Genomic DNA, 22,596 nt, shown 5'->3' on the forward strand with positions numbered 1-22,596 from the left:
TTTGTTTCTATTAGCCACATAACAGAAATTAGAAAACTATCTACTGCTACAGAGATTACTTTCCTTCTGCTATCCGTAGCATTTCGTCCAAACGAACGACCTTTTCCCTTGGTTTACCCCTATCCGCTCCCCTCCGGCGTTCTTCCTTGTCAATTGCTTTCCATCCATTCCAACTAACCACTTGACGCCCCGCTAGTTCCAAGCCGGGTTTTGCTTCCGTCACTCGAACCACATTGTTATGGAAATCCTTACAGATCAGGTCAGCTACGCCGAACGAGTTATTCATAGTTGACAAGATAACACCGGTGGGACCGGTTGCCAACCATCCCGATGTGTACAATCCCTTTTCGAACTTGTCCTCAATATCATCGATAGTCTGGTCGCTGCCGGTGAGTGATTTTTTGAGAACACGACCTGAAGATGAGCGCTATATACACAGATAGCTAGACAATTAATTGATCAATACATGTTACCTGCCACATTAGAAATGCATCCCTTGTGATCATCAAAATTAAGGTCCTTATCAACATTCGTAGATATATACCCGATACTGCGGCAAACAAGATCCGTTTCAATTGATTCTTTTTGACCCGTGGGAACAGCTCTGTTATCGACTAAATTGTTGATAGTGTATTCTACCGAATGGACACGATCACTGCCAATGACTTTCACTGGAGATCGGTAGAATATTGGAAGGAAACTACCAACTGAGCTTGGAGAAGTTGACTGTTCTGACAAGCTTTTTAACATGAGTTCCGTTATACGCTTCTTCGGTCGTTGAAGTTCGGGTAATGCTTCCGCTACATCTGCAATGATTTGATAAAACAATGATCAGATCTGTTCCCTTTATGAACGTTGCCTTACTTCGAAAATCATTCATCCTCCAAGTAGTGCAACAGTTGGGTAGTTTGAGCATCTCTCTCAACTCTTTAATTGTGAAGGCTGCCTGCAACGGACCACGTCGTCCCACAAGCAGAACTTTTTTTATTTTACTTCGTGAAAGCGCTTCCAATGCATACTCAGTTATATCCGTTTTCTGTGGAAAAAGGCATGATGAAACTAGAGCACTCGGTAATTTCAAATAATGATATGCCGTACTTTAAGTTCGTCTACTGAAGATAGGACAATTCGAGCTACATCCATAGCGACATTACCCTGCCCTAATATAGTGAGTGTATTACCACTTAAATCTGGACTAAAATTCTCGAAGCCAGGAAGACCATTGTACCAGGCCACGAATTCTCGCGCTGATATCACATTTCGTAATGTTTCGTTCGGTATATTTAACTTTCTGTCTTTCTCTGCTCCGTATGTCTGAAAAATCGGGAATATAAGTATCATCGTACTAGTCTATACTTTAATATCTACTTACCAGCAAAACAGCATGATATTTTGCCCGCAATTCTTCAACGGTAAAATCGGTTCCAAGTGATAAATTTCCAATGAACCGTACTCGCGAATTTTCGGCAGTCTTCGTGAAAGTATTGATGACATTCTTAACCTCAGGGTGGTCGGGTGCTACACCAAACCTAAAAATGTGGTCTACTTATGATATTTAAGCATAAGAGATTTAGAATAGACACCAACCTAACAAGTCCAAAGGGTACCGGTAGTTTATCTACGATATCGATCTGAGAATCATCCAAATGCTTAAGGATGTACTGTGCGGCGTAAAAACCAGCAGGTCCTGCTCCAATGATACAGATACGCTTCTGTACCGTGGCAGATGAGCTGGCAACTCGCTGTAGCCTAGATCCTGTTTTAAGAAGTTTGAGCACTTGTGTGGTATGCTGCATGATTCCACTTGTTTTCTAGCTTCGCCGAGAGGTAGTATATAGTTTTGAATTAACATTTAAAACTTTACCTGCGCTGTTTGAATATAACACTCTTTTCAGTGAAATGTTTGTACGTGTCGCATTTTATTTACATTTTTTATGCTATCGTGTAGCTTTCGACTCATCTGTCATGTTGCGCGAACTGTTTTGTTTTGGAGCGGGTGGGTGGTTAGGTATAGGCGTTACAGTGTGTTACGTTTTTAAAATTCAAGGTGTTTTGGGTTTTGTTTGCAACATTTGCATTTGTATGTTTATTTGTGACGATAGCCTGTTAGCGTATTTGCCTTATATCAGGCCAAGGGAATAACATTAGTAATTTATTAACCAACGAGCGCCTGATGGATTAACATTTTGTCAGAACAAGTAAAATATTATGGAACATTAGAAAGCTAGGAAGATATTCCACGTTCTACCAATCACAACCTGTACTTGGATGAACAAAATTATTTAAATTATTTAGCTATTTAATAGTTTAACAGATATCCCAAACCAAAGACGTAAGCAGCTGATAGGTTGAACTCTGTTAGAAAGCAGAAAAAAACATTTTGCATCTTCCGGTGTAAAATTAAAAAAATGTTTAAAATGTATGCTCTTAAAAGGTTTTACTTGAACTTGGTTTGGTTCATTAGTTACAAACCCGTATACTATAGCATTTTATCATATAATCAGTTGATATGTGCATGAACCATTGAAAATCACAAACAATCATTCGGAATCCAAATTACAGTCGTTGATTACACAAATTTAAATAAATCTAGACTGAAGTATTTCATAAACATCAAATCTTTGGGCTGATGAAACTATGTCTTCATTGTAAATTGATAAGAAAAAATCAAACACAATACAGCCAGTTCAAAAGATATTTTATTTTTTGCGCGAAGCATAAATTACGAACAAATTATAAAACGTAGACAAATGCATAATTAAAATCTGTTAGATTTGCAGAAGAAAAAAAAAATCGTGTTAGTCGTAAGTGTTCGTTTTGCTCAGATTCCAACCGCTGCAGACACCCGCGAAATCAACTTCGCCATGTTCGGATTGATATCCTTTCCCAGTACCTTCTGCACCTGCTTTATTGCACTAGTAGCCGCAATGTCACATAGAGAGATGTTCTCTCCACCAAAGCTAGCAGTTTTTCCCAATTTCGAGCTTAGTGTTTTGAGAATCTGTTTCTTGTCTTTGATGTTTTGTTTGTTTATCAGCATGTAGCAGGCATCTAGAATGGAATCTGCCTCAGTCACATCGGGTTGGCGTTCGTAGTTGAATTCACTTGGACCACAGCGGGACAGAAAACGTAAAATGTTTACTTCTCCGCAGATGGGTACATAGGCAGTCGGTGAGGTAATCATCTCAGTGTACGTACCAACTAAAATTTTAATAAAATGCATTACTGATTTCAAGATAATTCACTAAATTTACCATTCTTCCAAATTAGTGTCACTTTTATGCAAGGAAGATTTTCCTTGGTTGGTTCGAGATTGGTGATGATGTTCTGGAAGTTCAGTGCTTCTTCGCTAAGTTTAAGGATGGTAGAATGTGTAAAACATTCCACGTGAAGATTTAGTCGGCTGATCCACAACTTCTTTAATGCCAGCAAGCCGTACGGAATGTTTTCAGAGCTAGCATTCACAACGAAATCTTGCAGATCAGAGACCTGTAAAATGCGAGAATTTGTTTAACATTGCTTTAAAAATATATGGTCTTTCAGTACGTTGATTGGTTCAATTGTTCTCGTTTGCTGTTTGGGTTCCGGCTTTGAAGTAGAATTAGTCAGAGCTGATGAGCTAATTTGGGGTGGTTTCCTGCACATTTTCAAATCAGTTCGCATCAAATCGATCTTTTGACGCAGCTCGAACAGTTGCATTAGTACCTTTTCCTGCTTTGCAACCAATGCTTGCAGTTCTGGTTGATCTTCCTGTAATAAGTAAAAATTTGGCTATGTACCTATTTATCGAATACCCATTATTATCGGCGTGAAATCAACACAAGCAACAGTAGCAAGAAATTTCGTCAGTGACAATAACAATCATAATAGAAGGAAGAGCAATGTGTGTGTAGCGATATTTAAAGTGTCTACAAAACCTTTGCGAATAACATCTTAATTTTTTCAGACAAATGATCCATAAATACCGTGCTCTGGGTAACTGGCTGGCTGCTGCCACTATTAATGATAGGTTTCATCGGGTACATGCATGTTGGAATTGCTATGTCAACTGGCTTCAATATTGGCTTTAAATCGTACATTTTTAATGCTTTATGTACAACACGCAAGCGGCTTCGAAATTGATTCGTTAGGATTGTTCACACTAAAAATAAATAATTTAATGAATTGATTACCATATTACAACAAAATATTACTATAGAAAAGAGTGATCTGATGATGTCGATTCACGTTTTTCCACCGCTTGACAGATTCGCATATGTGTCCTTTTTGGGTATATTCAGAAATGCAGACAGACTAAGCGTGAGGTACACTGGTTCGAACAAAGATTAAGCCGACAATGCTTAAGCAAGCGCGTGCTCCATTGATTCGAATTAAAACTCGTCGAAATGACAGTTTACTAAAATTTCATACGCGTGAACTTCGCGGTGTGTTCATTTGTGTTTATGTGTTGAACACTTTACAGTGACGACACAAATGAACTGAGTGTTTGTTTTTGACAGTTCGCTTGTACTGTTTACATGGACATGATGGACATAGAAAAATTCTTTACGATTTGCTTCGAGCGAATCTAGTCATCCACAAATTTTTCTAAGTCCATGTAAACAGTACAAGCGAACTGTCAAGAAAAGTGAGGTTACCTGTGTCTGTAAAGAACCCAATTACCGCGTGGCTAATTTTATTTTGATTTGGCGGCAAACATACATCCGATTGGTATAATCTAACGCAAGACCTGATAATAATGGCCAATTTCTTTATTTGGATTAAAATAGATTTTCGGCTAACTAGAGTCTGTGTATTATTAGAAGAATAAGTGACATTGCGTAAAATATTGACTACTTCTTTGTGTCTAGCAACCATAGTTTCTGCTATAACTTTGAGTGATTTCAACCGAGTTACATTATAAAGTAATGCGAGTGAATTGAAAAGTTAAGCTACCAGTACACTGTTTGTCATAACGTGAAATATTTGATGAAGCAAAATTTGATCAAATAAATGTGTTTGACAAACAAATTTGACAAGGCCAGTACACGAGATCAACTGTTTAACAAACTTTTTTCCTCAAATATTTGCATTGATGCGTTACCGGACGTTACGCCTAATATTGTTTGACAAACATAACAAAACAAGTTTGATGGATCAGTACACTGTTTGTCAAATATAGTCAAACCGGCGTATACGTCAAACAAATCGCCATGCGAAAAAAATGTTGTGCTGTTTGAACTTCATGAATTTTCAAGAGTGCAAACACATGGAATATTTGTGTTAGCACAGGGATGCCAAATGATTTTCCAGAAAATTTGTTTTATTTTTATGAATGGTCGAAGCAACTATATCGCACTCCTTTGTTCGTGATTATGCAGAGTGTGATCAAATACTAATACGCCAAGATCCCATACAAAAGGGTAATCATTTTATGACTCACCACGAATTCAAATTTGTCTACCATTCGTGTTGAAGGTCGAATTGTAGAAGAAAAATTAATTTGGAAGCGCTGTTCGATCAAAGCATGCTGTTCATATATGATTGAAATTTTCATTTTATTTGTTTTCATTTTATAGAGTACTTGGCAATCTGTAACTGCATTTGTGTGTTCAACGTTTTGTTTTCTTCCACCAGTCACAGGTGGAGGAAAACAAATCTAAAATAGCTTTTCGGTCGGATTTTTTTTATGATGAAACCTGACCAACCGGTATAGACTTATCCAGCTGCATTGGTACTGTGCCGTTTTGACGTTTGGATTGGGAGGAAAATAAACCACTCCTGGGCTTAAGGAGAGGGCGGTAGTATAAAATTGCGAGATCTTGGTGTGCGTATTTCAAACGTCGATATCTACACAGTACGTCTCCTGAATAAGTTTTACAGCGACACATAGCACTTCAACACCATTATAAATACTCCAGGCGAGCTATTTCGAACGTTTAAATTGGCTGAGTTTTATATATGTCAGCTGGAGGAAATCAAAATCCCAATTAGTGTGTGTGAAAGGAATTGCATAGAACTCTACAGCGACAAGGACTATCCCAAAAAAGTTTAGGCAGTCTTCAATTGGACAAAAAATGATTAGAACGGGAATTTGAAAAATATTTAATACTCTTGTATTGTTGGACATACAAAACGGCGATGAACACGGTATGGATTTTAGTTGCATTTCTCGCTCACTTGTTTATGTACTTTCTCACATTTACAGTTAAGTGGTAGCATTCCTCCCACAGCTCCGACAGGTGTGGTTTCTGCGCTGGCCTATGTAGAGCACTCTTTCGGCGCGTGCTTGCCGTTACGGAAGAACGAAAGGAACAAATCAGGTGCACCCTGACGATGCCAAATTTCTCCATTGCCTCGCTAGTGCAATCTAACTATATTACATGTTACAAACGCCGCCGAACCCTCATACAGCAGCTAATTATTTCCAAAAGCTGCTTTCAGATTCGGCCTAGCGCGGGAGAAGTTGACATCAAAGTGGATCCAGAGTTAGTACACGAGGACGCGGACGATGAGCGATCAGATATCGAAAACGCAGTGGAAGATGCTGATGAATTAAACATTTTCCTTTGGAATCAAAAACCGAAATGCGCATCAAGGGAGAGAATGGGAAGATTTACGTTATTAGGGGGTTGGGAGAGGAAAAAGTTGAAATGGGCGATTTGCAGAGCGTTTTTGTCGATTTATGGATCCGGATCGCAAGATGAAACAAAGTAGTTCGAAGGGAGAAAAGGGATCTGATGGTTTGCCGCTAAAGAAGGATCGTTCATTACCCATTTGGAACCGATGTCCATTTTGTAATAAAGAGTTTGCGGACAAGTACCTGATGACGACGCACATTCGATGGCACACGAGTAGGTTAAGGTTTTACTTATTTTCTTTTCTGTAAATTTCAATTATATACTGTTTACTGTTACAGGTGAAAAGCCCTTCAAATGTGTCCCCACTGTTCGAAAACATTCACTCAATCGATAACGCTGAAGATACACGTCAGGTTGCACACACGGGAAAACTCCGTACGTGTGCGAATACTGCGACCGAGGGTTCACTCAATCCTACAATCTGACGGTGCACCTGCGAACCCAACACAACCAAATAATGGTATAAGACGCGAAGTCGACGTGCTGCCCGAACACAAATGTCGAGTATGTAGCAAGGTCTACCGATCGGCGAAAAGTTTCCGGCTACACGAGAAGTTGCATGTCACCGGGACACTGTTCGATTGTCGCGATTATGGTAAAAAGTATAACACATATGTGGCCAAATGCAAGGCTTCTAATACCGACGTGAAGGAAAAGATGTACTCATGTAAAATCTGCAGCCAAACATTCAAGCATCAGCAAAGCGAGGTGTACCACATGAGCAACAAAAACAAACACAAACGGTTCGACAGAGGTTTTGAGAGATCTGGAGACGGGAGAGGAGAGGCGATTTGCCGAAGCTAAAATAACTTTCTCGTTTCCAAATTGTTAAAGCTAAGAAGCACAACACCGGGCAACTTGAGCAATTTGTTCTGAGCATGTTTTTGAGAAGTGGTGAGGATAGTGTACGCGTTTATTGGGTAGTATTTGGCGCAACAACATTAGTAGCGTAAATATCCAGCGCCAGACGCAGGTTCCGTTTGTTGGGTTCGATGGAATCGCTATCGACAGACTCTTCATCATCTCGTCTTCCATGAGCTCATTCAGTACTTTATGATAAAATAATAATATTCAACATAGGCTACGGTCCGACCAGGATGTAGAATTCAACTAGATACATTCGACAAAAATACCACGCAAGACTGGCAGTATACTCAACCGCTGTATGCTTTTCAAGAGCAGCTGATTCTTGGTGAACTATCGGAAAGGATTCAAAAGAAATGGCATTTGCTTACATTTCAGCATGTATCAAGCAATTGAATTCAAATAATTTGTACCTTTTCGCTTTATTTGAGACATGATTTTCCTGGAAAGACAAATACCAACATTATCAAAATAGCGCCGATTTTTTTTAACGTGTCGAATGAATTATTTATGTAAATGTAAAAGTCATGTAAATAAAACAATCAACCAGCCGAATTTCAAACCATAACTTTTTTTTCGTTTTGACAACAAATTCTGTCAAAACAAATCAGTTTCGCGTACGGCGTATTTTGCTATCCTGAATAAGCAAAGCACGTTTGTCAAACTTTTCCATCAACAAGTTTGACAAATTTCTCCATTAACAAGTTTGACAAACTTCTCCATCAACAAGTTTGACAAACTTCTCCATCGACAAGTTTGACAAACTGCAGCGTAACGCTGTTTGAAGTTTTGACAAACTGGTCAGTACACTCTTTGACAAATAGACAAATAATCGCTTTGACAAGCACGAATGAAAAATTTGGCAAACTGTGTTTGATCAAATATTTGAAGAGCCAGTACACAGCAGTTCAAATTTATTTCACGAAAGATGTCAAATATTTGACGTTATTACAAACAGTGTACTGGTAGCTTTACTGTTTTGCAACTTTATTTATAACATTCTTTCATGTAATTTAAAGGAGATTGTTAGACCCGAGTTCGGATTGACGGTGACGAAATCGAGATGGTCGACGAATTCGTGTATTTGGGCTCACTGGTAACTGCCGACAATGATACCAGCAGAGAAATTCAGAGCCTTGGCGGGAAATCGTGCCTACTTTGGACTCCGGAGGACGCTCCGGTCGAACAAAATTCACCGCCGCACGAGACCTGGACTATGCTCGTGGAGGCCCAACGCGCCCTTAAAGTTTTCGAACGAAAGGTATTGCGTACCATCTATGGTGCGTGCAGATGGAAGACGGACGTGGCGCAGGCGAATGAACCATGAGTTGCATCAGCTGCTGGAAAAACCATACCGCAAAAATAGGACGTTTTGCGGTGGGTTAGACACGTCGTAAGAATGTCGGACGATGACCCGATGAAAATGATTCTTGAGGGCGACCCCACTGGAACAAGAAGACGGGGCGCACAGCGAGCACGGACCTGCGGACCCTTCGAAGACTGCGAGGCTGGCGACAAGCAGCAATGGACCGAGTGGAGTGGAGACGGCTTCTGCATACAGCAAGAGACAACAAGCCTCTAGCCTGAACGGTAAGGTAAGGTATGGTAAGTATATAGAACATGGGACATATATGCTTGTAACTCTAGCGGACTTCCCTACTACTTCCCTACTAACACAGGCTTTCGGATGAACGACTTGACACTACTGACTGTTGATTGAAATAAGAGACCGGCTCTTGTTTATTCGATCTTTTTATGCTGCATGACTCGACTTATCGAGCCATGCACACTAAATTCCTATTACCCATGAAGGGGTGTGTATATATCGATTTCGAACATAACACAGTTATATTATTTTACTCTCTTTGAGGTAAATTGAATAATTATGCGTTACATAACAGTAACAACAGTACAAGAGAATACAATAAAATGAATAAAGTATATAATAATATTATTTCCGAGCTTAGTAACGGCCTTGGTACCTTCCGATACGGCATGTTTGGCCTGCTCACCAGACGAGAAGCCTCGTACGCAATACGCTCGTTCACAAAACTGTTCATGATGCTCATCGTTTTCAACGAGACTCCGATATCCGGATAGACTTACATCAATACATTGTATAAGTAGATAGCATAGTTTTTTTTGCGGCGCTGCTTTCGCTTCTTCTTCTCTCCTCATTTCACGATGTTCTGTGCCTTATCACAGCCACCGATTTTTTTACGGTTTTACCGCCAGCTTTCAGTGCCATATTGACGATGACGACGTGGTGCCCTAATAAACATCTTATGATTCAAGAGCCTAACGACTTGTTCAGGGTATCATCCAAACAACATGTGGAATCGTTGCACTATATGGGCTAAAGCTCGTGTATAATACTTTTCTATTAGGGTGGTGCTTCTGATAGGTGAGAACTGAAACTAATGATAGAAAAAATTGACTTACAAACTATCTTTCGACTAACGACTATCTTTTATACTAAATCGTAGCGAATCAAAAATCCGTCCGCGATAACAAAAAGATCAAGATAATCCCCCGTCATCTGCAGCTGTCCATTCGAAATAACAAAGAGCTGAACAAATTGCTCTCCGCTGTGACTATTTCCCAGGGTGGTGTGTTACCTAAAATCCACACCATTCTACTGCCAAAGAAGAGCGAAAAGAAACCGAAGAAATCGGCTGTCACTGGAGAGAAGAAGAAAAACGCTGGTAGTGGTGGTGAGAAGGCCAAAAGCCAAAGGCTGCCGCTAAGAAACCGGCCGCGGCTGTTCCTGCAAAGACGGTAACTGCCACTAAACAGAAGGCCACCGCATCATCAAAGGCTGTGGCGAACAAACCAAAGACTTCTAAGCCAAAGAAGGCCCGGCGCACCTACAAAGAAAGTTGCACCAAATAAAATCACCGCTGCCAAGAAGTAAATTCACACGTCCCTAATGTTACCAAAATTGTACTTTTCTAGACTAACAAAATCTACCTGTAAACAATTATTAGTGCTTATTTTTCGTTAATGATATTTCCCATCAATTTTCTAGCTGGAGCAGCTGCACACCCATTAAAATAATGTTAGATATTCTTGATTGGTAAAACAATTAGTCTAATAATGAGCTGTTAATAAATAAACAAATCAATAAAAACACGAGTAGGTAATGTCAGAGACAAGCGATGTGAAGTAGAATACACTTTATGCTGTTAATATGAATGCTGCAAGTTTTACTATCTTCTGAAAGGTTTATTAAAACCAGTCTTAGATAAGTCAATACCAATACCTCAGAAGCCGCAGGTCTTCCATTTCATGCACCGATCTTGCACATGTGGAACTTGACTAATTTCGTTAAGCTTCAAGCTACATTCGTGCATTTATAGTTGGTGTTCAATACCGGAATCGGATCATAGTTCCTCAGTCATCCACAGTCATCGCAATGCATTACCCTCAATTTAACATTTATTAGAAGATGAATTACTTCTTTGTCTTTACCAGACATGCATAAGAACGGTGTCGCACTGTTTTAGGGCAGTATCCAGCTTTTTACGTGCCAAAATGACGGTCTAAATTGTTCAGTTGGTAATACGTTTAATTGCCCTTTTTTGACAATAATCGTTTACGCCAGCTTGACAGCAACGCCCAGTTGAAGATATCGGGCGTTCATTGAATAAACATTATGGCACGTAAAAAGCTGGATTGGATATTAATGGCATTCGGGATATGTGATAGAATCCTGCAACTTTTTTCAGAAGCAAAACAGTTATTAGAAAAAGCAACGGCAGATTCATAAGTGCTGCTAGTTCCATTTTCTAACTAAATCTCAAGCCATATTTGATCCAAAGTTTTTGATCGCCAGTGCCACGTCGTATCGTTGCTATAACTCAAAATGGCTTCTTTATCAAATGAACTGTTTCTGCAGAATGTATATTGGTTCTATATTTTTACTCTTGACCCCTTTAATCTGGTTTTTGTTCCATTCCAAAATGGTTGCTTGCAGTGTTGACAACAGGGACAAGTTTGTAATGATTTAGTTCTTATATAAAAAATGATTCATGGCAGAGTATAAATACAGGGTGATTAAACATTTAATTTTACAATAATTTACAGTAAGTTATAGAGCTATGCTGCAATACAAAAACAGTAAACTTTAACGTTTCTACAGTAAATTTCAATGTGAACTCGACTTTTACAGCAAAAAAGGGGGTGGTTATGTATCTTAACATTAAAAAATGGGTTTTCTCCATACATTTTTTTTCTCGAAAACAGTAAAATTTAATGTAAATTCACTGTATCAGTTTTTTGCTGAACAGTAAAATTGATTGTAACATGAAATTGTATTGTAAATCTACTGCGAGAACTCTTCGTCAAACTATGTTGAAACAGCAATAACTACAATATTTATTGTTTTATGCAAAGAGAATAGTGAAAGAGACGAAGAGTGAAAATCAGTCAAAACGGCAACACTCCCTTTATGATGATTTCAACACTAGAATTTTGGCAACCGCTTCCACAGGCAGCACTTTACATGACTCCTATTATATTTTGAAAACAAACCGTATGTCGATCGTTGGATTTGTTTATCAAACGATGCGCATTTCGAAACAAAGAGATGAAATAATTCTAAAGCTTGTTTTTACTCATACATATACTCTAGAATGCACCTCACAATCACGATTGAACCAAATTCTGACGAAAATTGAAATTTCTTTTTTAATAGATGTACAATACTTATCTCCTCCAACTCAGGCATGAGTAATGTTTATTTACATTGCACGATTGGTCTGCTTAATAAGGTATTTGTGGCTTCACTCTATTCGTCTCTTTCCCTATTCTCTTTGGTTTTATGATTGTACACTCAAAAAAAAGTAAACGTTATGCCTATTGATTTTACACATAGATTTTTGCAATTAACGGAGGCATATAGACACTATTTGCTGGCACATAAACCTAATGTGTGTATTTACAAGAAATATTAATCTTACATTCACATTTCATAACTATTAGGCACATAAAACCCCATTCTATAACAATATGCACATATAACTTATGTGTGTGCATACATAGTTTATACAGTTGACACATAGAAGGTATGTGTGCGCGTGATAACAATAACATTCCTTTTTCATATGAATTTTAAGCGGTTTGAGGCAAATAGATTTAACGTTTGGATTTTTTTCAGTGTAGGGTAAATGATATTGTAAAATTCTATCCGGGACACTCCGTATATGTGTTACATTGAAAATGGTCTCCGTCGTTGTGCCGACATGATGATGTACTGAACGAAAGCAGTATGTCTGTATTAACGTAACGGGCTAATGTCTGTGCGTCGCATTTGTTAACGCACTTAGGTGTCAATTGACCATTGACAAACGAACGATTCATTCATACATTAATTACGAAGCTCAGGTGCATTACGCTGAGCTAATCACTTACAAATTTAGCTTCCTTGGCATTGTTTTTTTTTTTAAAATAGTCTTTTTGATGTTTAATTGAAAGTTCTCATGGATTTTAGTATTTTAGTTACATTTTTGGTCGCATTTGGCTATGGTAAGTTGTTTGTATTTGACTGTAAAACTTGAGCACCTTTTGTAGACACGCCCTCCTCCGTCGTTCACCTTTGTGTTGTATGTGAGAGGGGTGGAATATGGAAAGCCTAAACAACAATAAGGAAGACTGCAGACTAATCGCTATTTGATTACAGCTTCTGCAGCCCAGGACAGTAAATGCGATATTCCAAAAGTCCTACAGGGAACGTGGTTCAGCTGGGAAGTTGGTGAACCGACAACGACCACGATTGATGCTTGGTCCTACCAAAGAATTGGGCCGAGTCAGGGACGCTATCGTTTGGAATGTATTGACAGCAGGCGAAATGGGTCGGATCATACTTTTATCTTCAAGGGCACCGACTGCTACACTTGTGTTAATGCATTTCCGCGTACGCTGAACGTGTTCGAAAAGTTTGAAAGTAAGTCGATTGTTGCTGTTGGAAATGGATTTTTTTAATACAGAACTTGTTTGGCAGCACCCTGCGTTACGTTGGAGCGGAACCAAAAACCGACAATCGATCGAATCTGTCGGGGGCTTCGACGAGATCAGCAGTTGATAACACTCTTCAACAAAAATTTCATTCCAATTAGTTGTCGGTCCTCGCTGGAAGGAGTCTGGCAGTTTGCCTATCAGGTAATATAACTTTTTAGTAAAAATGAAATATTATGATTAATGCGTGCCATTTTTAAATTGATAGAATCGATTCCGCTTCACTGGTGAGTGTGACAGTCAGGACGCCCGAATTCAGTCGTGTCAAACCCCAGGTACCCAATTTTTAATTCAGAATCAGAAGTTCAACATAACTTATCGTAAGTGTCAGGGAATGGAAGGAACTTTCAACGGAGTAGTTGAATTCAGTTGTCTGGGCGACTGGTTCATCGGCAAGAACCATTACTTTGCTGTGGTGAACACCAAGGAATCTCGCGAGGATGAGAAATACCGTTGCTTTTTGAAGAATCGTGACGATGACCTGTATATTGGAGCTTCTATAACGGCGGAATGTAACACCTTGAAAACCGTAGAAAAGTCACCGGAACGTTATCGAGTTACCCCCGTGAAATCGGAGGTGGTTGAGCCAGGCTGTAGATTCCCTCAAAATTTCACTGGCGAATGGATCAACACGGCTAACGTAGACGCCGAAGTTACGATCAACGAGACGCACATAATTGAGACATATTACCCTGATAGAGCACGTTTTAGGAGGACAATCTACGTTTGTCGGGAGCAACGTGATACCAGAATAATGATGGCACGTTTGACGGTCGATGGTTGTCAGAAAGATTATGTCTGTTTCGATATTGTTCCCAGACATCACAACATTATCCGATACCGACGAGGGTTGGCCGTTATTAAGAACGATTTCAGTACTGTATGCTCGTGGGTACAATTCCCCAACAAAGAAGAATGGCGCTACGAGCTATTCCTTGCAGCTAAACCTGTCCCTGTACGCTGCCCGGTTGCCGGCAAATTCAATTTTACGCAGAAAGGTGAATCACCGTTCAAAACTCGCATTCTTGGTGGTGTGACACTCAGTCCTCGTCCGGATATCCGCTGCAAGCAGAATATTTCCGATTTCTCGGTTTGCGATATCGACCAGAAAGAGATGGCTATCGATGCCAATTACTGTCTATCGGTGGATCATCTGGGTCGTCCAGTTGACATCTACAGCGATCCTGATTATCGCATGAAATGCATCGGCTATTGGCAGGAGAATCTTAAATCATATCTCGTCACATACGACGATCTGGATCCTCTGTCGAAGTATCGCTGTTGGGTGTACCAGAGAGCTGATCTGAATCGAGTGCTTATGTCTCAAGCGGTGGGATCGTTCTGTCATGTCAAGCAGGATGTTACTTCCTGGAATTACACCGAAGGAGCCGTTGTAGCCATCGATATGACTGAGTACGAGCGAGAACGTGACCAATGTCCTATGCATTTTGACGACGGCTCAAATCCTTGGCGGGGAACGGAGAACTACATCAAGATTTTTCCTTGGTTGATTTACCGAAGCGCTACTAGTACTATCGGTGGGTCGATGAACGCATTCGTGCTATCGTTGGCAGCACTGCTGCTGAAGTTACTGTTTTAGAGCAGTATTGGATATTAATTAGCAATTTTTGAATGTTTTTAGGAAGGTAAGCAAGAATCTCATTTTTCCGTACCACGTTTCCGTCCAGAGTTGTTCCGGGAGAGTACTCATGTGCCTTTTAACAATAGTGAATGTTTTTCAAGTGAAACGAGATATAATTAGTATTATGATGAAAATTTACCTCTTTGAGCGTTAACTTTGAAGTAATCAAAAAGTCAGTGTAATGATTTATTTTTTAATGAATAATAAACATTCCAAACAGATAATGGTAATTGTATTATTTCATGGTTTCCCAGTTTAGTGCCGTCAATTTCTAGTTTCGCCCGACGTTGACAACCTCAGTCGGGTTCTCTGCTGAATGTTCTTTGAACTTTCCGAACTAGAATCACAAGTTCATCTGATTGTAGTTTGCCATGTTTTATCAGCTTTCCGATTGCAGCATGTTTGTATATTCGGTAAAGCTTGTGGTCCATGCGTCCAAGTAATTGGGTCAAAAAGTTCTGCATTATTTCTGGTATTTTCTGATGCATCACGTTATTTTTATTTAGTTTATCTATTCGACCCGAATGTTTGGCGTTTGGTTTGACGGTGCCAATTTCTTGGAACCAAAGGGTGTCTTGAATCAAATTGTATCACTTTCAAATTGCTGTTTTCCCCCAAGGTATTTTTAGTGATATTTTTGGGTGAAATTAGTTCAATGTGTATTGTTTTATATTGTGTAGGTTTTAGTAGCCATTCTACAATCGCTGCGAAAATCGAGTTGGAAGAATATCAGCGGCGCGAACAATGCGCACTTGTCATGAAAATTCGCATCTCTCACCGTGCCATTAGAATGAAGCTGACAATGGTTTAATCTATGGTAAGTCGTATTTCGAAACGGTACAATAAATGTGTGAAGGATCACAAACGGGTAATCAAAGTTTTCAAGAGGACTCCCGGTAGTTCCGTAAGAGATGTAGCGAAAAAACTGCATTTAAGCAAAACTTTTGTGCAAAATGCAAAAAAACGTGAAGAACTATACACTTATAAATTCCGAAAAGCACCGAAATGTAATGAACGGTGGAATACAGTGAGGAAATCACATGCGCGGAAGCTCTTCACTCAGTTGTGCACGCAACTGCATTGTCTTGTCAGGGAGGACGAGATTTGTGTGAATGCAGATTTCAAGCAGCTTCCTGGACTTTTCTTCATTGCTCGTGATAAATTCGACGTTCCTGAGGAAGTTAAAAAACAGAAGATGTATAAATTTGCCAAAAGATGGAGTAGATTGGGGTTAAGTAGTTCAGTTTTTTTTGGCGAGCTCGTGCGACGGTATTTTTGCGGTATTCATTGATTTTGACAAACAAGCACTCGAGGATGATTGTAATTTGTTTATTGAGAGCTTTAACCTGGTAGTCATTCGCCCGTACTAGGGTAAGGTCATACATCTGGTAACGTTTTGCAAATAATGATTTTATGCATGGCTAAATATTTCTCAAGCTAAACCCAATAAAGCAATACTTTTTTTCGATGTTTTGAAAATCTGGGGGTACGATAGGCCACTATATTCGAGGCTAAATAAAACAATTTACACGCCTAGAAAATCACCTGTTCAATTTTTATTTGAAGAGTATTAATATTGCAAATTATTTAAAAATCAAATTGACGTAATTCAGGTAAGAAAATGAGAAGTGCCAAATGATTTACATGTTGTTTCGACAGCAGCTTAGTACTTGCGAATGGCTTCTTCGGTGTCTCGTCGTTGCCAGAGTGTGGAATTGAAGTTAGTCATTCCTGCTCACGTGGTTGTGAGACGATCAGTAGTAACCTGTAGTGCCCCAAAACGGCTAACATATCGTGTCCCCAAGCGTATGTTGATGTCCGTATTTTTTTCTCAAATGCAAAAATATCGAAAAACGTTGGAAAAAACTCACTTGACATTTTTTACATTGACATGTGTTTTCGCAGAACGACATGCAAAAACATAAACGACGCCTTAACTAATACAGTTGATCCACGGTAACAGCCGAAATGACAGTCGTCAATGATGTTCTCTACCGTGTATCTAATTCACACAAGATGAGCGACATCTACAATAACATAGCAAAGATAATGCCCTATACCTATTGTACCCCAATACCTTTTTTGACCCCATTCTACTCTACCTATATGATCTGAATGGCAATTTGCTCATGTGAAAAGTGCCCGTTCGTAACAACCGGAACACTCAATGGGCAGTCGTAATGGAAAGAATGCTTTCAAATGCATCTACACATTTCTGAGGTATCAAGATAGCTTTTCTTTCCCGATATTTCTTCGTAACATTACACGAAACATGTTCTGGAAAGGTACAAGGCTAAGGAGTTTTCACCACTATCGCCGGGACTGTTCCAACAAATTCATGCTGCGCTGCCATTATCGGGACGCCCGTTATACAGTACTGCCGAAGCCTTCGAGCACTCCGACGCAGTCGTGCTACCAGCCCAGCGACCAGCTTAGTCGTCCCAGCTCTGCGTTCGGAGATCGCGAGGGGGTCTTCCGAACTCCCTTCTTAGATGAGTGTTTTGCTGTATATGACGACTCCTGAAAACCTTTTGGTTTCTAGTTTGCCATCGAGTACATTGCATTCGTACAAAATGCCGGGACACCTGACTGGCGTTGACGGTTTGCGATTGTACTACCAAAACGTCAGAGGGCTAAGGACGAAAATCAAATCTACGTGTACTTGCCTGCAGCTGACGGCGTCTGCGATATTTACGTTCTGACAGAAACTTGGCTTGATGATCGTAGTACATCTTTGCAGCTCTTCGAAGATAGTTACATGGTTTATCGTGCGGATCGATGCGATAGCAACAGCATTACGGTCGCGGCGGAGGAATTTTGATAGCTGTTTCTTCCGCACATGTCTCATGTGAATTGGGTGTGGATAGTTCGTCATGCATCGAAGCTGTTTGGACGAAGATTACCACGTCGATGAAGTGCTACTTTATCTGTGCTGTTTACATTCCTCCAGAAAAACGTCTTGACTGCAATCCCGAGCAAAGTCAAACATCAAAAATACAGCAAGCAGACATCATTTTTTGATATCAGCCATCAAATTGAAAACTTATTTTGATATCGGTTGAAACTTTTTCAGATATGACATCAAATTTTGATCTCATTTTGATGTGCTTACATGCTTTGTGCTTAAGAAAAAATAAATTGGTTTCAATTTTATTAGCATACATCAAATTGATTACTTATTTTGTAATCAATGAAATATCGCAACATCTCAATGAGTTTTCAATTTGCTTTCACTGATAGCATAAACAGTTTTCTGTTTGATGTCGTAGGATAATTTTTCTGCTTTCGATTTTGATCTTTTAACCGTTAAAACGACCAAAACGGTATCAACCAGAGCAATCATTACGTACTACATCACAACATCAAGTTTAGTTCTCAATTTGTTATCAGACTCTGCTCGGGATATTATGCAGCTCCATCTGGACTCTATAGATCATATTTCTTCTCAGGCAAATGCAAACGTTGCGATGATAGTCCTTGGTGATTTCAACCAACCAGGACTTATGTAGGTAGCTTCTGGGTCCGTCATCTTGACAACTAATCCTGCCAGGTGAACTACTGGACGGGATGGCTTTCCACGGACTAAATCAAGTAAGCGCGATCTCCAACCACTAATCTCGTTTTCTGAACTTCGTCTTCGTCGATGGGATTGCTCTGCCTGAGTGTTCTGTGAGTGAAGCTTCTAGTGTGATTGTTCCTTTGGATAACTATTATCCTTTAGAAGTAACAGTAGCACTCTGCAATACCAAGAAGCTTTAGTTGTGGATCGTCGGAATTTTCGCAAAACTGATCTAGCTACATTGCACCGCTCCCTGCTGCTGATTGACTGGAGTGTACTACATGATCATGTGGATGTAGATGCTGCCGTTGACCTTTACAACCGACTACTGCTTGACTATGTTGAAACATCCGTGCCTAAATGCCAACCTCCTAGAAAACCTCCATGGTCTAACGCCAAGCTTCGGAATCTAAAACGTACTCGTGCCAAAGCTCTATGTGCGTACACAAATCGACGATGACCTTTTCTCAAGCGCTTCTTTGCAATAGCCTGGAATGAGTGTGGCAGTTATTATAAACTGCTGTACAAAGGATATGTAAATCGCATCCAACAAAACTTACGAAGAAAAGAAACTGGCCTTCCATCTAAGATGGTTTACAATGACTAAAAAGCGACGCACTATTTGCTCGCTACTTCTCGAGTGTTTTCACGACTGATGTGTCATCTATTGTCGAACTCGAATATGCGGTTCGTGTCGTTCCCGTTGATGCTGTGAACATGGATGTATTCACAATTTCAGAACAATCAGTTCTCTCTGCAATTCGGAAAACTAAATCGTCGTTTTCTCCAAGACGAAGTGCTATGCCCTCTGCTGCTCTTAAAAATGTTCGGATATTTTAGCGAACCCACTGGCACACCTTCTCAATATGTCACTTCAGCAGCAAAAATTTCCTGATGAACTGAAGTGTTCGGTGATGTTTCCGTGTAAAAAAATTGAAATTTATCGTGGAATAAATTCATTGCGAGTTGAGTCGAAGGTTTTCGAATCGCTCATCAACGAGGCACTGTTCTCAGTTTGTCGACACTACATTAGCACTTGTCAGCACGGTTTCTTCCCGGTCGATGTGTGGAGACGAAACTGGTTTCTTTCACGTCCTTCTGTACAGAACAAATTTCGTTGTTTACATTGGTGACAATGTTTCTGAGTCCTTTTTCCAAGCATTCTGGAGATCTTCGAGGTAGTACGCTTGGTTCGTTACTGTTTTCACAGTTCGTGAATGATGTGGTTTTCGTCCTAACGCGTGGAGGGAAACCGTCCTTCGCCGCCTTGAAAATATTTCTAGTGCTAAGGAAAGAAACCGATTGCCGTGAGTTACAGTCAGGGATGCCAAAGATACTAGTAAACTACGTTTTTTTCGGTATATTTACATTTGCACAAGCTGTACAGCCCGCTACAGCGACACATCACTACAGTTCTTGCCAGAACGGTAGCCAAACCGAGTACATTTTCCCGTAGAGCAGTAGAATACATTTTTGTTTTGCTGCTGTACTCCGACTGCTCGGTGAGAGTGTGGCGTAGTAATGTTTGTTCTCTCGCTTTGTACATTTTTCTCTGCGTAGTCAAAGGGAGAGGCCCACACACGAAAACGTTGATGCCGGTCGTGGCGTAAACGAACAGCATTCATTGACGTCGTTTTTGATTTAAAATATTGATTAGATTAAGAATATTAAAAAGTGTAAAATAAGGAAAAAGAAGCTGTACCGCTCGCGTCTGGTGGCTGTACTGGGGGCAGTGTTTTTTGTCATGTTACTGCTTTGCTTACAGACTGCCGCACAGCGCTGGGCGTCCTGCAATAGCGAAAGACAGCAGCGTCAAAAGAGAAATGAGAATGTAGGCAGAAAAATTACAGCCGCAGAAAAGGTAGGCATTTTGCATCCTTGGTTACAGTATCTCTCTGATACCTTAGGGGAGACTGAGGAGACTTGATCCCCGGGGAGACTTGATCCCATCATCGTAACTCAAAGGCGGATCAGAATACATTAATCGAATATACTAGAAAGTTGCGTAGTTTTATCTGAAAATTAATTTCTTTTATGCCAAAAAAAAAAAAAGAAATTGCACATGTGTAACCGAATTTTTGCCGATTTTAAACAAAGAATCTCAGAAGAACTAAAGAAGATTTATTTTCTAAATTTTCAAACTTTTATACAATTGATAAAATCACCCACTACATAATATACTTTTGCATACAGAATTACAGCAGAATGTCAATTATATGAATATGTTATGATTGGGCTGATTTTTTTGATCAACTATATTTTGATTAAAGTTTGCTAAAAAAGGTGCTATGGGTTCACTTGATCCCTTAAAATTCGTGGAGATTTGATCCCCTTCGTCATGCTTCATACACACCACTGAACATAACCAAATTCACACCAGAAGAAAGAATTGAAGTCATTGTTGCCAGACAATAAAAAAATATTTTGTTAAAAATGAACGCTTCATCATACAGAAACTTAACTGTAATTGTTTACTGCAGTATACGTAGCAAAAATGTATCCCACATTTGAAGTTCTTTAACCATAATAAAGAGAGCTTTCAAATAATTGCACGGAGACTTGGGGAATTCGTGAAAAATCAGGTGAGAGATGCGTAATATATAGAAAAAAAAACAATATCAAATCACAACAATTTAATCAATACCGCAATCCATTTAGGCAGTGTTGCTCATTCTTCTGTACGGGACTCTATAATACCACAGACTCCATTGTAACCCGTCAGGGTACAATTTAGCACTAGGTGGAAATATACCTATTTTTGACTATACACTCCGTAGAGTGTATTTGTTTACGTAAAATTATGATGTTTGTATTTGTATCGTTCACGTTAAATTTGTAATTTTTTATATAATTTCGCGTTTGTGAACGGTTTATTTGTGCAGACAAGTCTAGTAATTTTTATTTGACAATTGGGAATAATTAACATAGGGTTTAGATAGCTTACCACTTTCCTCCTGCCGTCAAAAGTGTGCTAATTAATATGCTGCGCATCGGCAATGACAGTTGGTGGTTTGTTTTGAACCTAATGGCGATTTCGCTTGAACCTGAAACTGAGTCAGGTTCTAACCCCAACTGCTGTCAGTTCATACATTTTGACAGCAGTTGGGGTTAGGAACTGACTCATGGTGATTTCGCTTGAACCTGAAACTGAGTCAGGTTCTAACCCCAACCGCTGTCAGTTCATACATTTTGACAGCAGTTGGGGTTAGGAACTGACTCAGTTTCGCCTCAAACGAAAACCACATCAGTTTCGCTTCAAACGAAAACCACATAAGAGAAGAGACGACAACAGGCTTCTTGCTCTTCTTAATTCTCTCTACTAGGCCCTGCCGTAAATCTGAAGACAGAAAGCGTTCATCGTTGCCAGATTCCTTTTGCATGTTTTTTACAATTGCTGAAAATAATTGTACCTCAAAGCTCGCATTTCAACCATGAATTTACAATGCTAGCTGCATTTAAAAATTTAATGTAATTATTATTCATGTCTCTATTAACAATACACGTAGCTATATCGTCATTCAGCACTTTTATTCAATTGGCATGAAATGTTGATGTGTATGAGAAGCAGCCATAATAGATTCAGCAGCACTGATTTCTATCCCGTTTGTAAATATAATGAACGTTCATCGCTGGCAAAACGACCAATCAGAAGCTGGTTCAATATTGAGGTTAGGACTGGATCAAATTAGCTACGCAATTGTCTTCTCTTCTCTTATGTGGTTTTCGTTTGAGGCGAAACTGAGTCAGTTCCTAACCCCAACTGCTGTCAAAATGTATGAACTGACAGCGGTTGGGGTTAGAACCTGACTCAGTTTCAGGTTCAAGCGAAATCGCCATTAGGTTTTGAACGAGTTGGAAGGCGGCCATCAGGGTGGCCAGACCTACCCATTTATCGG

The 22,596-nt window shown here is 39.7% G+C and overlaps 3 protein-coding genes and 1 pseudogene across 6 annotated transcripts; 2 read left to right on the forward strand and 2 right to left on the reverse strand.

Moving 5' to 3' along the window:
* Positions 1-41: 41 nt before the first annotated feature.
* Positions 42-1,968, reverse strand: LOC131692624 (NADPH:adrenodoxin oxidoreductase, mitochondrial). The gene is made up of 6 exons (XM_058979780.1): positions 1,588-1,968; positions 1,373-1,529; positions 1,099-1,314; positions 865-1,036; positions 474-806; positions 42-414 (listed from the first exon to the last, which is right to left on the reverse strand). The coding sequence occupies exons 1-6, from the start codon at positions 1,794-1,796 to the stop codon at positions 56-58; spliced, it is 1,446 nt and encodes a 481-aa protein (XP_058835763.1). The 5' UTR covers positions 1,797-1,968; the 3' UTR covers positions 42-55.
* Positions 1,969-2,760: 792 nt separating this feature from the next.
* On the reverse strand, positions 2,761-4,279 carry LOC131692425 (probable aminoacyl tRNA synthase complex-interacting multifunctional protein 2). 3 transcript variants are annotated; one of them, XM_058979465.1, is made up of 5 exons: positions 4,194-4,279; positions 3,918-4,141; positions 3,547-3,750; positions 3,255-3,489; positions 2,761-3,201 (listed from the first exon to the last, which is right to left on the reverse strand). In XM_058979465.1, exons 2-5 carry the CDS (start codon positions 4,077-4,079, stop codon positions 2,822-2,824), a joined length of 981 nt encoding a protein of 326 aa, XP_058835448.1. In that variant the 5' UTR covers positions 4,080-4,141; positions 4,194-4,279; the 3' UTR covers positions 2,761-2,821. The 3 variants fall into 3 exon arrangements, with proteins under 3 accessions (XP_058835448.1, XP_058835450.1, XP_058835449.1); XM_058979466.1 differs by having other exon boundaries at positions 2,764-3,201; positions 3,966-4,141; XM_058979467.1 differs by lacking the exon at positions 3,918-4,141 and having other exon boundaries at positions 2,762-3,201; positions 4,173-4,227.
* A 2,340-nt stretch (positions 4,280-6,619) lies between these two features.
* On the forward strand, positions 6,620-10,266 carry LOC131688305 (putative zinc finger protein 833; annotated as a pseudogene).
* Positions 10,267-12,824: 2,558 nt separating this feature from the next.
* On the forward strand, positions 12,825-15,365 carry LOC131690815 (uncharacterized). Of its 2 annotated transcripts, XM_058976854.1 has the most exons (5): positions 12,825-13,010; positions 13,165-13,428; positions 13,486-13,643; positions 13,708-15,037; positions 15,142-15,365. In XM_058976854.1, the coding sequence occupies exons 1-5, from the start codon at positions 12,965-12,967 to the stop codon at positions 15,147-15,149; spliced, it is 1,806 nt and encodes a 601-aa protein (XP_058832837.1). In that variant the 5' UTR covers positions 12,825-12,964; the 3' UTR covers positions 15,150-15,365. The 2 variants fall into 2 exon arrangements, with proteins under 2 accessions (XP_058832837.1, XP_058832836.1); XM_058976853.1 differs by having other exon boundaries at positions 13,708-15,365.
* The last annotated feature ends 7,231 nt before the right edge of the window (positions 15,366-22,596 follow it).

This window comes from Topomyia yanbarensis, chromosome 3 (genome assembly GCF_030247195.1).
Source record: "Topomyia yanbarensis strain Yona2022 chromosome 3, ASM3024719v1, whole genome shotgun sequence".
Classification (NCBI taxonomy): Eukaryota; Metazoa; Arthropoda; class Insecta; order Diptera; family Culicidae; genus Topomyia; species Topomyia yanbarensis.

What these genes read in the sequence shown, in the direction of transcription:
- LOC131692624 (XM_058979780.1), bottom strand. Translation starts at nt 1,796, where the DNA reads ATGCAGCATACCACACAAGTGCTCAAACTTCTTAAAACAGGATCTAGG. An exon ending in CTTCAGTAGACGAACTTAAA is followed by an intron (nt 1,037 to 1,098) that starts GTACGGCATATC and finishes CTTTTTCCACAG; the next exon opens with AAAACGGATATAACTGAGTA. An exon ending in GAGGATGAATGATTTTCGAA is followed by an intron (nt 807 to 864) that starts GTAAGGCAACGT and finishes AAATCATTGCAG; the next exon opens with ATGTAGCGGAAGCATTACCC.
- LOC131692425 (XM_058979465.1), bottom strand. Translation starts at nt 4,079, where the DNA reads ATGTACGATTTAAAGCCAATATTGAAGCCAGTTGACATAGCAATTCCA. An exon ending in TTAAGATGTTATTCGCAAAG is followed by an intron (nt 3,751 to 3,917) that starts GTTTTGTAGACA and finishes TACTTATTACAG; the next exon opens with GAAGATCAACCAGAACTGCA. An exon ending in GACACTAATTTGGAAGAATG is followed by an intron (nt 3,202 to 3,254) that starts GTAAATTTAGTG and finishes TTAAAATTTTAG; the next exon opens with TTGGTACGTACACTGAGATG.
- LOC131690815 (XM_058976853.1), top strand. Translation starts at nt 12,965, where the DNA reads ATGGATTTTAGTATTTTAGTTACATTTTTGGTCGCATTTGGCTATG. An exon ending in TTTGGTCGCATTTGGCTATG is followed by an intron (nt 13,011 to 13,164) that starts GTAAGTTGTTTG and finishes ATTTGATTACAG; the next exon opens with CTTCTGCAGCCCAGGACAGT. An exon ending in TCTGGCAGTTTGCCTATCAG is followed by an intron (nt 13,644 to 13,707) that starts GTAATATAACTT and finishes TTAAATTGATAG; the next exon opens with AATCGATTCCGCTTCACTGG.